This window comes from Penaeus vannamei, chromosome 1 (genome assembly GCF_042767895.1).
Source record: "Penaeus vannamei isolate JL-2024 chromosome 1, ASM4276789v1, whole genome shotgun sequence".
NCBI classification, from domain to species: domain Eukaryota; kingdom Metazoa; phylum Arthropoda; class Malacostraca; order Decapoda; family Penaeidae; genus Penaeus; species Penaeus vannamei.
In genome coordinates, this window is record NC_091549.1 from 52,255,043 (window position 1) to 52,270,146 (window position 15,104).

At 35.5% G+C, this 15,104-nt stretch overlaps 2 protein-coding genes across 4 annotated transcripts; one reads left to right on the top strand and one right to left on the bottom strand.

Annotated features, from left to right (window-relative positions):
• The first annotated feature begins 4,301 nt into the window (after positions 1-4,301).
• On the top strand, positions 4,302-12,342 carry LOC113809643 (MOXD1 homolog 1). 3 transcript variants are annotated; one of them, XM_070124731.1, is made up of 8 exons: positions 4,302-4,604; positions 8,894-9,018; positions 9,387-9,529; positions 9,801-9,827; positions 10,039-10,163; positions 10,528-10,673; positions 11,000-11,156; positions 11,391-12,342. In XM_070124731.1, exons 2-8 carry the CDS (start codon positions 8,896-8,898, stop codon positions 11,567-11,569), a joined length of 900 nt encoding a protein of 299 aa, XP_069980832.1. In that variant the 5' UTR covers positions 4,302-4,604; positions 8,894-8,895; the 3' UTR covers positions 11,570-12,342. The 3 variants fall into 3 exon arrangements, with proteins under 3 accessions (XP_069980832.1, XP_069980838.1, XP_069980827.1); XM_070124737.1 differs by having other exon boundaries at positions 4,302-4,556; XM_070124726.1 differs by having other exon boundaries at positions 4,302-4,552.
• A 169-nt stretch (positions 12,343-12,511) lies between these two features.
• On the bottom strand, positions 12,512-14,418 carry LOC113809630 (modulator of smoothened protein; the record flags this gene model as incomplete). The annotated part of the gene is given in 4 exon segments (XM_070124747.1): positions 12,512-13,673; positions 13,798-13,892; positions 14,067-14,229; positions 14,363-14,418. Coding segments are annotated over 4 exon segments (407 nt in total), but the record flags the coding sequence as incomplete, so codon positions are not given.
• Positions 14,419-15,104: the final 686 nt, after the last annotated feature.

Genomic DNA, 15,104 nt, shown 5'->3' on the forward strand with positions numbered 1-15,104 from the left:
TTCTTTATTTTTCTTTATTTTCCTTTTTTTCTTTTGTTTTGCTTGTAACGTCTTAGATTTTTATTGCGATAATTTCTGAATTCCTTTATTTTCTCTCAACACTTATCAGCATTTCGGTTGATGTCTTGTACAAATTTGGGTAGATCTTTGAATGCTTGAAACAGTTTGAGAGCGAATTTGCTGACATCGATCTCACGTAATAAGTGAACCATCTGCCAGTTTCACATCTCTCTCTGTCTATCTATTTAGTTATCTTTCTCTATTTCTCTGCCTATCTCCGTCTTTTTTTTCCATGTCTCTGCCTGTCTCTCTCTCTCTCTCTCTGATTTTCTGACAGGAGAGAGACTAAGAAACCGAGGGAGAAAGGAGGAAGGGGTGTAGGGAGGGACAAGAGAGAGGGAGGAACAAAAGAGAAAGAGAGAGAGAAAGAGCCGCGAAAGAGAAAAAAGGAGGGAGAGAGAAAAAAAGAAAAACAACGTTTGGATTCTCGACCAGCGCCTCTTCACAGTTATAAAGAAAATGTGAACAAAAGGGTGAAAAGCTGTAAGAAAATAAATCTTCACAGTTTTGGAAATAAAAAGTTGTACACAAATAAAGTAAATGAATCATACAAATATCACGAAGGAAGAAAGAGAGAGGGTAAGAGGATAGAAGGAAGAGAGGGAAAAGGAGAAAGGGTGAAAGGATAAAACGAAAAAATGGAGGAAGAGAGAAAAGCACGGAGAGAAGGAGAAAGAGGGAAATTGAGATATAAGGAAGTAAGGAAGAAGGAGAGAGGATGGAAAGAGACGAAAAGAGGGATGAGGGGAGAAAACGAGGATAGAAAATGGAGACGTAGAGAAAAGGAGAAAGAGAGAGAGAGAGAGAGAGAGAGTACAATATGAGATAGAAATATTAAGAACAAATCAATAGAAAATAATAAAAATACTGCAAGACTAGCATACATATAAACATTAAACAAACAAATGACTTCTTATTCCTTATACTATCTTATGACATTTCCTGAGTTAATTAAGGCACTTTATAAAAGATCAATAACTAAAGACTAGATACTTTCATTAAATGAAAAGGAAACAAAACATTATTCTTTGGTAAATAACTGAAATAAAGCTTGGTAAAAATATAAGAGTACAATAGGAATGGCACTTACTTATATCACATAATTTCAAGTTATATATCACGTAAAAGACACAACTTTGTTATTAACATATGCTCTAACATCTGAACAATACATTATTAATAGTATAAATAGTTGATTTACAGTGTGGCTGGCCCTGCCAGCCCTTGGACGCCGAGACCCTGTTAATACATTAAATCAAATAAATTCTTGATCTAAATTCTATATATAAATATCAGACAGGAATCCTTGATTCCTTTACAATCATTATTATCATTATCAATCATTATCATCATCAATCATTATCATTATCATCATCAATCATTATCATTATCAATCATTATCATCATCAATCATTATCATTATCAATCATTATCATCATCAATCATTATCATTATCAATCATTATCATCATCAATCATTATCATTATCAATCATTATCATCATCAATCATTATAATTGCCATGCACTTCGTTTTCTTTTTCTTCGTCAATCTTTATTTTTCCTCTTTTTCTTTGCCTCCTTCGTCTTGGCAGGTTTCTTGGCCGACTTGTCAGGTTTCTTGGCCGACTTGGCAGGTTTCTAGGCCGACTTGGCAGGTTCCTTGGCCGACTTGGCAGGTTTCTTGGCCGACTTGGCAGGTTTCTTGGCCGACTTGGCAGGTTCCTTGGTCGTCTTGGCAGGTTCCTTGGTCGTCTTGGCAGGTTCCTTGGTCGTCTTGGCAGGTTCCTTGGTCGTCTTGGCAGGTTCCTTGGTCGTCTTGGCAGGTTCCTTGGTCGTCTTGGCAGGTTCCTTGGTCGTCTTGGCAGGTTCCTTGGCCGACTTGGCAGCTTTTTTGGTCGTCTTGGCAGGTTCCTTGGTCGTCTTGGCAGGTTCCTTGGCAGCTTTCTTGGTCGTCTTGGCAGGTTCCTTGGTCGTCTTGGTAGGTTCCTTGGTCGTCTTGGTAGGTTCCTTGGCCGACTTGGCAGCTTTCTTGGTCGTCTTGGCAGGTTCCTTGGTCGTCTTGGTAGGTTCCTTGGTCGTCTTGCTAGGTTCCTTGGCCGACTTGGCAGGTTTCTTGGTCGTCTTGGCAGGTTCCTTGGTCGTCTTGGTAGGTTCCTTGGTCGTCTTGGCAGGTTCCTTGGCCGACTTGGCAGGTTCCTTGGTCGTCTTGGCAGGTTCCTTGGTCGTCTTGGTAGGTTTCTTGGCCGACTTGGCAGCTTTCTTGGTCGTCTTGGTAGGTTGCTTGGTCGTCTTGGCAGGTTCCTTGGCCGACTTGGCAGCTTTCTTGGTCGTCTTGGCAGGTTCCTTGGTCGTCTTGGCAGGTTCCTTGGTCGTCTTGGCAGGTTCCTTGGTCGTCTTGGCAGGTTCCTTGGTCGTCTTGGCAGGTTCCTTGGTCGTCTTGGCAGGTTCCTTGGTCGTCTTGGCAGGTTCCTTGGCCGACTTGGCAGCTTTCTTGGTCGTCTTGGCAGGTTCCTTGGTCGTCTTGGTAGGTTCCTTGGTCGTCTTGGCAGGTTCCTTGGCCGACTTGGCAGGTTCCTTGGTCGTCTTGGCAGGTTCCTTGGTCGTCTTGGCAGGTTCCTTGGTCGTCTTGGCAGGTTCCTTGGTCGTCTTGGCAGGTTTCTTGGACGTCTTGGATGACTAGGATGAGGAGGAAGCCGTCGAACCGCCTGATTCGTCGGCCTAGGATGAGGAGGAAGCTGTCGATCCGGACGCCTAGGATGAGGACGAAGCAGGAGAACCGCCTGTTTCGGCCGATTCGGCCGTTCCAGTAAGAGGACTAGTGTCCTCTGATTCGTCGGCCTAGGATGAGGAGGAAGCTGTCGATCCGGACGCCTAGGATGAGGACGAAGCAGGAGAACCGCCTGTTTCGGCCGATTCGGCCGCTCCAGTAAGAGGACTAGTGTCCTCTGATTCGTTGGCCTAGGATGAGGAGGAAGCTGTCGATCCGGACGCCTAGGATGAGGACGAAGCAGGAGAACCGCCTGTTTCGGCCGATTCGGCCGTTCCAGTAAGAGGACTAGTGTCCTCTGATTCGTCGGCCTAGGATGAGGAGGAAGCTGCCGATGGAGAAGAAGAAGAGAAGGGTCTCGATTTTTCTAATGCGGTCAATTTATGTCCAAGTTTTGCAATGCACCGCAAAAGGATTTCAGGATTGAATATTAGGTAGACAACCACAGCTACAAAAATAGTATTCTCTAGAAGAAGAGCTATCCATCCCCCGGCTTCCCAAGTGATATTTGACCCCTTGTCCGGTTTCCCGCCCTACTCCTTGTCGGGTTTCCCGCCCTACCCCTTGTCGGGTTTCCCGCCCTACCCCTTGTCGGGTTTCCCGCCCTACCCCTTGTCGGGTTTCCCGCCCTACCCCTTGTCGGGTTTCCCGCCCTACCCCTTGTCGGGTTTCTTGATGGGTTTGCCCTTATAAGACTTGATTATCTTCCTCAACAAAATAGTGCGTCGGATGCCTTCTGCGCCGAAGTACTGAACGACAATGTCTTCCCCGCTGTCTTCCCCCTCCCTCTGTCTTTGGCCTTACCCTTATTTTTGCTTCGTCTTCCCTTTACCCAGCTTCACTCCGAGGCAAGGGCGCCCGGCCTCATCGCGCTCGGTCCCGGTTAAGGCATGGGTCTAACCTCTCACCTCCGAGTGAGAGACTTGTATTATACTCTTCACTTCACCCGACGGCATACTTGTCTGAAGTATTAGTGAAAAAAATGCAATCAAATAAATTTGACGTGTCATGTCGTATGAGTTTTATTACTCCTCCACATCAGCTCGGTAGCGAACTTATGTGTTTGTTGGGGTTCTCTTTCTTTCTCTCTCTTATCATTAAACAATGTAAATAAAATAGTACAACGTGAAATAAATAATACATAGTGATAAAAACACGAAAGAATACGAAAAAAAAAACAAATACAAAGTACTCATTATTATAGTTATTGTTGTACGATTTTTTTAATAATAAATTTGTCAAAAACATTTGTTTACATGTTTATTATGCCATGTATTGATTGTTTATATCTGCATCTTGTAAATAAAATAGTACAGCGTGAAAGTAAATAATACATAGTGATAAAAACACGAAAGAATACGAAAAAAAAGGACATACAAAGTACTCATTATTATTGTTATTGTTGTACGATTGATTCTCTGTAAAATAAATTCGTCAAAAACATTTGTTTACATGTTTGTTATGCCATGTATTGTTTCTATCTGTATCTTGTCCTTGTCGCGACTAAGCGACAAGGATCTCCCTCGCTCTCCCGATTTGAATTTATCCGACAAAAATGTAAAAACTACGTAAAAAAACACATATCAATGAAATATTAGATAGGCCTACAAGCAAGCGATCCAGCTGCCACGGAGGAAGCATGTTTCACACCCTTTTTTCCAGCTCGGCGGCTGTGGTGGGTGGCCCCTACCGCAGAAATTGTGTGTACACAATTCTGCAAGTAATGTAAGTGAGTGAGGCTTTACTTTTAAACCCAACGTTCGCCAGGCGCTGTCTTGTATGTTTGGTTAATTTTTGTGCGATGCATGTATCCATTTCTCTGTTTTGGCAATACTAATTTAGACATCCGCACAGTATATACAAAGGAACGTATAACAGAATTATTGACTAGAGTTCGTACATGTCGGGGAAGTTAATAAAATTGTGAGGGACCTCACTGGTTGCGTTTTAATTGAAATTCAAAAGTTGCCTCTAAAAACAAACATCGTTGTCTCGGACTGTCTTGAATGAAAACAATGCAGTTGAGCTTTCTGCAATATAGAAAATAAGGGGGTTTGGAAGGTTGGGTTGGGTTAGCTTAGCTTAGCTTAGCTTAGCTTAGCTTAGGTTGGTTAGCTTAGCTTAGCTTAGGTTGGTTAGCTTAGCTTAGCCTAGCTTAGGTTGGTTAGCTTAGCTTAGCTTAGCTTAGCTTAGCTTAGGTTGGTTAGCTTAGCTTAGCTTAGCTTAGGTTGGTTAGCTTAGCTTAGCTTAGCTTAGGTTGGTTAGCTTAGCTTGGGTTGGGTTAGGTTGGTTAGGTTAGGTTACATAAAGAAATTTCGTCGGGATTTCGGCAACATTGACACCGGCGCATCCAGCAGCGGCGCCGGAATCTCGTTCGTATTCACTATTTCTTCCGTGTGTGCCCCCCCCCCACCCACCCACCTACAACCCCTAATTCTCCACGGGTCACCCAAGATTGAAGGGGATAGGAGAAAAACAAACAAATAGGCGCGGCTGTCTTACTTAGATTTACCTCTGTTTTTGGCTCTGACCCATAATGGTGTGTTTTTATTCATGTTTTCCATGGTTTGTTTCTATGTCTTTTATGATGTCAAACCATGGAGGGATTGGGGAAATATTAGGGACTGTGTCTACTTTTAGTTTTACTTTCCATTTCTTACATGTTTCTATAACTTTATATAGATGTGTTTTTTTGTCTTTGTTCAGTTTGAAGTTTTCTATGCATTTTATGGATAATTGTTTTATTGGTAGATGGTTTTCTTTTTCTGAATTTTTAATCAATTGAATGCATTCTAATTCTTTTATCCTATTTGTTATTGGCATTTGATTTGTTAAAGTTTGCAGTGCTATTATTGGAGTTGATCTGAGGGATCCTGTGGCAATTCTTAGTGCATAGTTTTGAATTTGTTCTAATTTTTTAGATTCATTTTTGTTTGTTCCACTATATATTGTTACTCCGTATTCTATAATCGGTTTTATATATATATTAAAGAATTTTGTCAATGTCTCTCTGTTTGCTCCCCAACTCAGTGAGGTTAATTTTTTCATAATATTCATCCTATTCACCGATTTTGTTTTTACATATTCGACGTGTTTTTTCCATGTTAATTTGGGGGCATCGAATATCATACCTAATATCTTATGATTATTTGTGCATCCTAGTTCTTCGTTTCCTATTTTTATTATTCGATTTTGTTCTAGTTTTTTATTTGTGAAGCACATTACTTTACTCTTGGTTGGATTTATTTTAAGTTTCCATTTCTCTGCCCATTCTTTTATTTTGTTTAGACTTTGTTCTAAATTATTTTTTGCTTCTACTAGATTCTCGTTTGATGTTATTAGGGTTATATCATCAGCATAGATTACTTTATCAGTTTCTTTTGGGAGTTTTATGTCTGACATTACTAAGTTAAATAAGGTTGGGCTGATTGGAGATCCTTGTGGGACTCCATTTAATATTTTTCCGAGAGCTGATTTTTTTCCTCCGATTTTAATTTGAAAAGTTCTATTGCATAGGAAATTGTTTATCCATCTTATTATTTTGCCGCTTAATCCTATGTGTTTTGCTTTTATAAGGATAGTTTCATGATTTACTTTTTCTATATCGAGACATGTTATTAGGGCATATTTTTTTTCTTTAATTGCTTCTCTGATTTTCATTTCGATTATCTGTATTGCATCTATTGTGTTTCGATTATGTCTAAAGCCTATTAGGTCTTCATCTAGCTTATTTTTCTCAATCCACCAGTTTAATCTTCTTGTAATTATGTTTTCAAAAATTTTGCCTATGCATGGTGTTCTACTAATAAATCTATATGAGTTGGTTTTGGATGGGTCTTTATCTGATTTGTAAATTGGATTAATTATTGCTGTTTTTAGTTCTTCTGGGTAATTTCCTAATTCCCAATATTTATTAAAGTTTGTTAAAATTATTTCTATTATTTTAGGGGGGGGCATTTTTGTAGAATTCATATGTTATACAATCTGGCCCATATGCTTTCCCATTTTTTGTATTCCTTATAGCGTATGCTAATTCTTCTAATGTTATGTCTTTATTTATATCATCCTCATTGTTACTATTTAATATATCTTCTTTTTCTGTTCTTGTTAATAGTTTTTCTGTTTGTCTACTGGTTATGTTTTCATATTCTTTCCTAAATAGTTCTAGTTTTTTGATATTTGGGTGACTGGGAAATTATTATTTATCAGGGGGTAGTTACTTTTTGTTATTTTTCCTGTTGTGTTTTTTTATGAAATTCCATATTTTTTTTGTGGGGGTTTTAAAGTCTATAGAGACGCAAAATTTTTCCCATGAATTCCTTTTTTCCATTTCTATGACATGTTTTGCTTCTGTTACTAGTTTTTTATAATTTAGTCTGTTCTCTATGCTTGGTCTTTTCCTCCATTTATTATATGCCTTATTTCTTCTTTTTATTATTTCATTACATTTGCTATTCCACCATGGTCTATTTGGTTTATTATTTATTGTTTTACTATTGTAGTTGAAAAATTTCTCTCACGTTTTTTTTAACAGTTCTAACAGTATTTTTATCGTCTCTATATCTACATTTATTTTGTTTAGTTCTGAAATGTATCTCTGCCATCCTTCTGTGAAATTCCACTTTCTTTCTAAGTTAATTGAGTTTATTTGATAATTGTCTTCTTTTACGATTATTGGAAGGTGGTCGCTAGCTAGGTGTGGGCCTGTTGTAATTTCAAAATGATTTATCGTCGGTGATCCCAAAACCAGGTCTAATGTAGATTCTTTATTAGTTATTGGGTCTACTCTGGTTATTTGTCCTTTTGGTGTTAGGAGTATAATATTATTTTGCTTATCAATTTGACTAAACTTTTTCCTGTTACATTATTTAATTTATTGTTATTTGTGTTCCAATTTGGATGATGTGCATTGAAGTTGCCTATTATTAATTTTGGGTCTTGTAGTTGATCATAATAGTATTGAAATTCTTCTTCTCTAATATTATTACAAGGATTATATATTAATAACATATTTAGCCATTTTTCTTTATATGGGACTTTTACACCTAGGATTTCTATCCTATGTTGGTACATATCATTTAAATTTAGTTTTTTAAATTGCACATCTTTCCTAATGCCTAAAATTAACCCTCCACATTCATGGAAAGTTATCATTTTCATCTTCTTTGTTGTTATTTTTGTTTTCTTTGTACTGTATTCGGGTAGGTAGTGACCATGTGGTTGGGGAATTAGTAACATCTCTTTGTTCTGAGTTTGTTATAGTTTTGTTTTCATCACTTGAAGTTTTGTTATATCTTTTAGGAGATGTATTTCTTTGGTTTTTGTTTGTTTTTTCAGATCTAGGTCTTGTTGGAGTTTGTTCTTTTGGTTTTGAAGGCGTTTTTGACCTAAGGTTAGGCTTTGTGGTTGTGTTAGCTTTTGTGCATAGCTTTCTGAGTTATTTTCTTCTGATTGTGATCTGATATTCTGGGATGGTTGTCTGTTCGTAGGTTCCCGGGTTTGGTTATTTTTGTTTTTCTTTTCTGGTTTGAGTTGTTGTAGTTGCTTTTTGATTTCAAAGTTATTTGGTGTTTTATTTTCTTTATTTATTTCTTGTGCTTCTCTATGTTTTTTGCATTCTATTTTATTTGGATAGTGGTTTTATCATATTTATATCTGGAATATTATATCAAAACAATTTTTTTTTTAATTGGAAATATTTTTCAAGCTTTACAATGGGTTTGTTAGAATTGTGTGAGTCCCGACCCAATGAATATTCATTGTATGGACATGCATATACACAGAAATAAATGCATATCTGCCAAATAGATATATAGATCAATATGTGTATATATATAAAAGAGATTGACTATTATTCATTTTCTTCAGTGTATGTATGACATTTGGTTGCACCTCCCACATTAAAAAAAAAGACAGTTGTTAGAGTAAGGAGAAATGGACAGCCAGATGATTTTTAAAATATACATCATTTTTCCACTTGGTACATTTACTGTTGTTTTTTCTTTATGTGTAAGTTCATTTTTCTTTCAAGAACGAATAAGAAGAGGTATTTTTCCATACACACAGATATGTCCTATGATTTCAATTACCAGCAAGCTCGGGTACTGAAGGAAGAAATGAAAGTCATGCCTGGAGACTCTTTAATAGTCAAGTGTGGCTACGACTCCACCAAGAGAAAAATGCCAACATTTGTAAGTGACTGCTCTTATTGCTGTGTAGTTGTTTTTAAATGTATGATTGTGTAATGTTGACATGCATAGTTGACAATGTACACATGCTAGCTGTTTTACTTTGAAATGTAAACATATTTGAAATACAGAGAGAACTTTTATATTATAATGTCACACAAGTGTACGGACAATCACACACACAGCTACACCCACATTCACACTGACAACATACATCTTTAGCCACACTTGTACACCCACACCCACATACCCACCCACACCTGCCCTCACTTATTGTATGAAAGGCTAAATATCAAATCACTATTATATATTACTTTACTCTTCATTCTACTGTATTACAATCTATACTAATAAATCTTCAACTTTCCAAGGGTGGATTCAGTACTGAAGACGAGATGTGTCTGGCTTTCCTAACGTATTACCCAAGAGTGAATTTGTCGGGCTGTTACTCACGACCTGACATGGCTCTCGTCTTTGATACATTCGGCATTCAGGATCTCTTTGATAATGATATGTAAGTAAAGACATATTTGTTGATATTGCCTAGGCTGGATTGGGATTTATTTCTTAGAGAATATGATTCTATGGAAATTTGTTGATATGATGACTATTAAGATTATTTTCAGGGTGTTTTTTTATGTGAGTATGGAAATGTATTATATTATGTGGATTTTTAAACTTAGATATTGTTTGAAAAAGTTTGTTAATAGTGATGTATTGTACTATTTTAAAAATTACAATATATTGCAGCTGCTACATATAGTTTTAAAATGTCTTCTTTTCAGGAATATATTCAATGACCAGAGTTTCAGGTGAATATCAATTTTCATTTCATTTTTTAAAAAGGTTGCTTTTTTTCTGGAATAGTAAAGTTTTTTTTTATTACATGCATTTAGTTGTAAGACTGATATATACTGATAATTCAAAAACTACCAAAATTGTACTCATACATAATGCTTCTAGTTCCTTTTCCCTTGTATATCCCACACTTAAAATTCCCAACCACACTTTCATGTCCATCAGTGAGGAATTCATCAACGAGGAGGTTGAAAATTCCTCCCTAACAAGAATGAAGGACAGAGTGAACGAGCCTGTAGACATCCACCTCGGAAACATCTACCGTTACATCATTGCAAAAGCCCCTCAACGTAAGAGAGAAAAATTGGAAAGCTTATAAGTTATGGTAGTTAGGAACTATAATGAATTCTTTACAAATCTTGTTCATATAGCTTGAACATTTTGGAGAGCTACAGATGAAAATGAATCTGTTTAAGAATTATTGCTGAAGTTCATGATAGTAATGATTACAAAACAACATATAGAAAAAATTACTTTCATCAAAACCAGTAAACATGTAAAAAAAAACACCTTATTTACATTTATCTTCAGTGTCAATTTTCTCATGATAAGTCCCAAATAAAAGTATTCTATTATTATATATAAAAATATATTAATATAAAAACATTAATCTTACATCCATCACAAATGGCTAATAAAAGTATTCATCCCCAGGCTACTTCAACACATCTTTTTACGATATCTTGCATGATAAAGCTACCTGGCAGGACACACGCATGATCTCCACCTTGCAGGAAATGATTGTTTATGGGCAACACGAACCTTCATGTGAAAATCATGGCAGGATTATTATAGATAGGGTAAGTGCGGAAACATTTGTTTGTGTATTTTTTTCACATATTTTGTATATCTATTTTATTCGGTGGGTAGGGATTAAGAGTTTGACTTGGGATTTTAGATGATCCTAATCAATGCAAAATCTAAAACATGTGTGGAAAGGCTGACAGATTTAAGGCCTTTTAGGGTAATTTATTTTATAGTGTAGAATAAACATAGGTAGAACATAGGAAGTTTGTTTGTAACTCAGTGCTAAAGGTTGTCATTTCTTGATACTGTGTATATGTAACATCTGTGCTAAAAATGGTATTTGAGGAGATTAAAAAAAACTCAACTTATTTCTTTCCAGTTACCAAAGAAGGTCAAGTATCCAAACTTCATACCGCTTCATAGAGACGAACAACAGTGTACTCTAGCAGAAAAAGACACTGAGGTGTATAAGATTGACACCAATATAGCAGTACCATCAGTTCCAAACAAGAATACAAAGATTCAGGAGAACAAAGGTACATGTTCTTTACCGTTCCTTAATGTTGTTGATAGTCATATTACAAAATATCTTATAGTTAGGATCTTTATCACATCATTATGCTTATATTTTGCCATACAATCATACCAGGTTTTGGTTATATAATTGAACTTATATTTAGAGGCATACCCATATTTCATCATAATATCATACCAATATTTCATTTTATGATTATACTATGACTATGTATTCACAATATATCATCACACAGGACAAGCAAATCCAACAGCAAGTCCTGTGAAACCCATAGCAACTGTCCCATGGCGTCCATCAAAGGAGAATGAAGTTGAAAATGATTCTCTCACACAGAGAGGAGGGGTTCCCTCTGTTTTCCCGAGTTCCTACCTTCTCGTCACCATTGTCATTTTACTTTTGTTATATGAAGCATAGGGTAAAACCCATATTACTTTATTTAACTTCTCTACTATGTAGGTTGTATATTACTCCTTGTCAGAGTCCCTATTTTGAATGTGATTATGAATGTGAATGTCTTTTTTAGAAAGTATTTATGAGAGAGAGACTTATTGAGTGGGTATTTTATGGAATGACTTACGTCTCAAGGTGTTAACGGATAGTTTGAGATTTTATGTGCACTTATACAGTATATGTATATTTAGATATGCTTTTAATGCCACATTTTGGATACTTATATTAGCAATATTGTGATACTAGACTAGATTTTTGCCAGGTGAGGTTTTTGGTGAGATTTATATTATGCACTGCACTTCACATTTTCTCTTTATAGGAAATGTGAAGTGGCTATGCATATATGTATATACATATATGTACTGCTCAGTTTAGTCAAATAAAATGTTTATAAAAGAAAAATTGTAGAAAATAATTTATAATATAAAGATTCTGTCATCAATATTTTATATGTGACTGAATTGTTTCTGACAAATATAGATAATTTTATCTTATTACAATATACTTATTCTGTATGTATATATAGCAAAATACCAATATGGTTTCGAATGATATTTTAATTTTTGCCTTATAACCACAGCTATAGGATGGAAATTTGAATCCAAGTTTAAATTCAAATCTTTGTCTCATTCTTTTTCATTGATCTGCCTTTATACAGCTGAACCTGATGCAAAAGCCCATATGTACCTTTCTCTACAAGTTCTACTTTTTTATGGATAAATAAAAAAGAATCTGAACCCGCCTTTTTGATTTACCTAAAATCTGTTGACACTAAAGACTGGCAATTGGATGATACCTATTTGGAATTCACAAAACATTTACTAACAAGATCTGTCAACTAGAAATGTATTGCTTGACCCAAGGATGCAATGTAATTTCCACACTTTTAAAGGATATAAAAAAATATTGTACTTCTCTTTATTTATTATCATATACTTATATGCATTCCTATATCTATATCAATATACAGATAAATACATTCAATTAAACACAAATATATCATTCTGTGATATGGTGACTAAACTCTTGTGGAGTCATCTGTGTATATACAAAATTAACAAACTAAAATCACATTGGACATGACATGGGTGCTACTTATTGGACAATAAGACAGGAAGCAGAACAGCCTAGCACACATAGAAAAACACATATTCACCAACTTAAAAATTTACAAATTTGGAATAAGAAAAAAGAACTATGAAATCAGATCTCTGAGAAAGTGGAATGAAATATGAACTTAGAGTCTAACAAAGTATCACAAATTTCTCCTATTTGTGCTTAATCATTTCAGATATCAAAAAGTTAGTATAATTACAATAATAATATTAATAATAATAAATATTCACAGGTACTTGTCATGTAAAGAATATTTACAAAGAAAAAAGGAATTAGAAGTAACATTAACTATAATCTTACTAACAAACAATATAATATTTGTATAAGGAGTTGTAGCTATTACATAAATTGTTACAACAGAGTTTGATGCATTTGTTACAGTTTTAAACATAGTCTGAACGTGTTGCAATAAACAGGAGTTATTTTGAAGAGCAAGAGTGACTACACACCATAAAAATTAATAGTGCTGGAGTGATTAGATTATTCAAATAATGCTATCCTAAAAAAAAAAATTTGCCTACGGCATTTTCTTCCCCATCTCACCTCCTACAGTATTGTTAACCATAACAACATTAACAGTAACATTAAACTTTGGCACCATCTGCCCTTCAATCAACACCCCAATGGAACATAAACTGCGACAGGTAATTGAACTTCTTTTTTCTAAGGAGTAGAAAAAGAAGAAGAAGAAGAAGAGGAAGAAGAAAAGAAAAAAAAACATCCACTAAACTCTATACATCTCCAACTTGTTTGGGTTTTGGAAATCAATTGGAAATTCATTTTTTCTTCACTGTCTCTGACAAGAAAAAAGTTTGTCGTACAAAGCTCATTGTCCACCAATTTTCAATATGCATATGAATTAAAAATTGGGTAGGCAGACTTTTCCAGCAAAAAGCTCCGAAACCACTGTCATCCAAAGAGCTAGCACGAAAAATATGTATGAATATCCAACCTGGAGGAGAAAAAGTTATGACATGATATTAAAAATTTTCACTTACATAAATGTTCTGTTCATTCATCTTTTAAAATTTTATCAAAATGTAAGATTTCCAAACTAAAAACTATTCCAAACTCACCTGGAAACTGTTTGGGAGTTGATATGGTTCTCCACCAATCTCTTCAACATAAAATCCCATTGGAAAAACAACCGCAGCCAGACAGAACAGCACCACTGGACAGAGGAATAAATATATATTTTTTAATACTTACATATACTTGTACGGTGTTTCATTCTCAAAATATTCATTCTAAAATGTTCAAATATTTTTCGCAAGAAGGAGTGAATGACTCTACCTCAAAAATCAGTGAATCCAGACATGACATTTTTATGCCATTCCACACTTACTAGCAGTGAAGCCAACCCAACGGGCATAGGCCATGATATAGAGACTGATTCGACAGTGTGAGAGAGCCAGCAGAACGATGGTTGCAGTGACACACACACACCCCAAGAGTACACATCCTAGAGTCACCAGCCATGCTCCTCCAAGAGACGGTGCATAGCAGACCTGTAAAAGACGCAAATAAAAATTAAGATATCCTACAAAATTAACCAAATAACACAAGCTCTAATCTTGTATATCATAATCAATTCATAGAACAAAAATCCTAAATTTTGTTAATGAAAAAATAAATACTTACCTGAGATCTGTTATATAAAGTCTCACATGTCCATAGCAGTCCTAGGCGAGTATCACCTGAAAAGAATTGGGTTTGAATTACCCATACAGTTTTACAGTACTTGACAAACAATACTGACCACCAGATACTTAAGACCCTATCATACAAACAATTTTTCCATTATTTTTTGCGTTTCTGAATGAACTTCAGGATTTCTATATGCTCCTCTAATTTTGGTCTTGATCTTGTGCTATGGAGGATTTATACAACTACATGGTCTTTATCTAAATATGAAACAAAAGAAGTTTATGTAAAATTAATTTCTCATCATTTCTTTTTTCTTTTACATAATAAATTTTAATTGAAATTGTGCAATATGTATGACGAGTCTCATGAGATTCATGAAATCTAACTTGTTGGTTTACATGGGCATCATTTTTTATTATATCATATTTCCTGGTTCTCTGCCAGTCTGATAAGATCGGAACACTCATATGCCAAACTTTAATAATAAAAAAATAAAAAAATAAATAAAAAATAAATCCAAAATCAAAATTCAAAAATCCAAGATAAATATTGGTAGAATGATGGAATGCTTTTTCATGAGTGAAGAACTAGGTATAGCATGCTCTCCGAAGTGTGGAGGGTGTCGTTGTGGCAAGTGTTCTCTGAAAGGCCATATGACGCTAAAGGAAGAAAGGGAACTGAAACTAATTGAGGATGGATTGAATTATGATGAGCTTAACCAATATTGGACTATCCA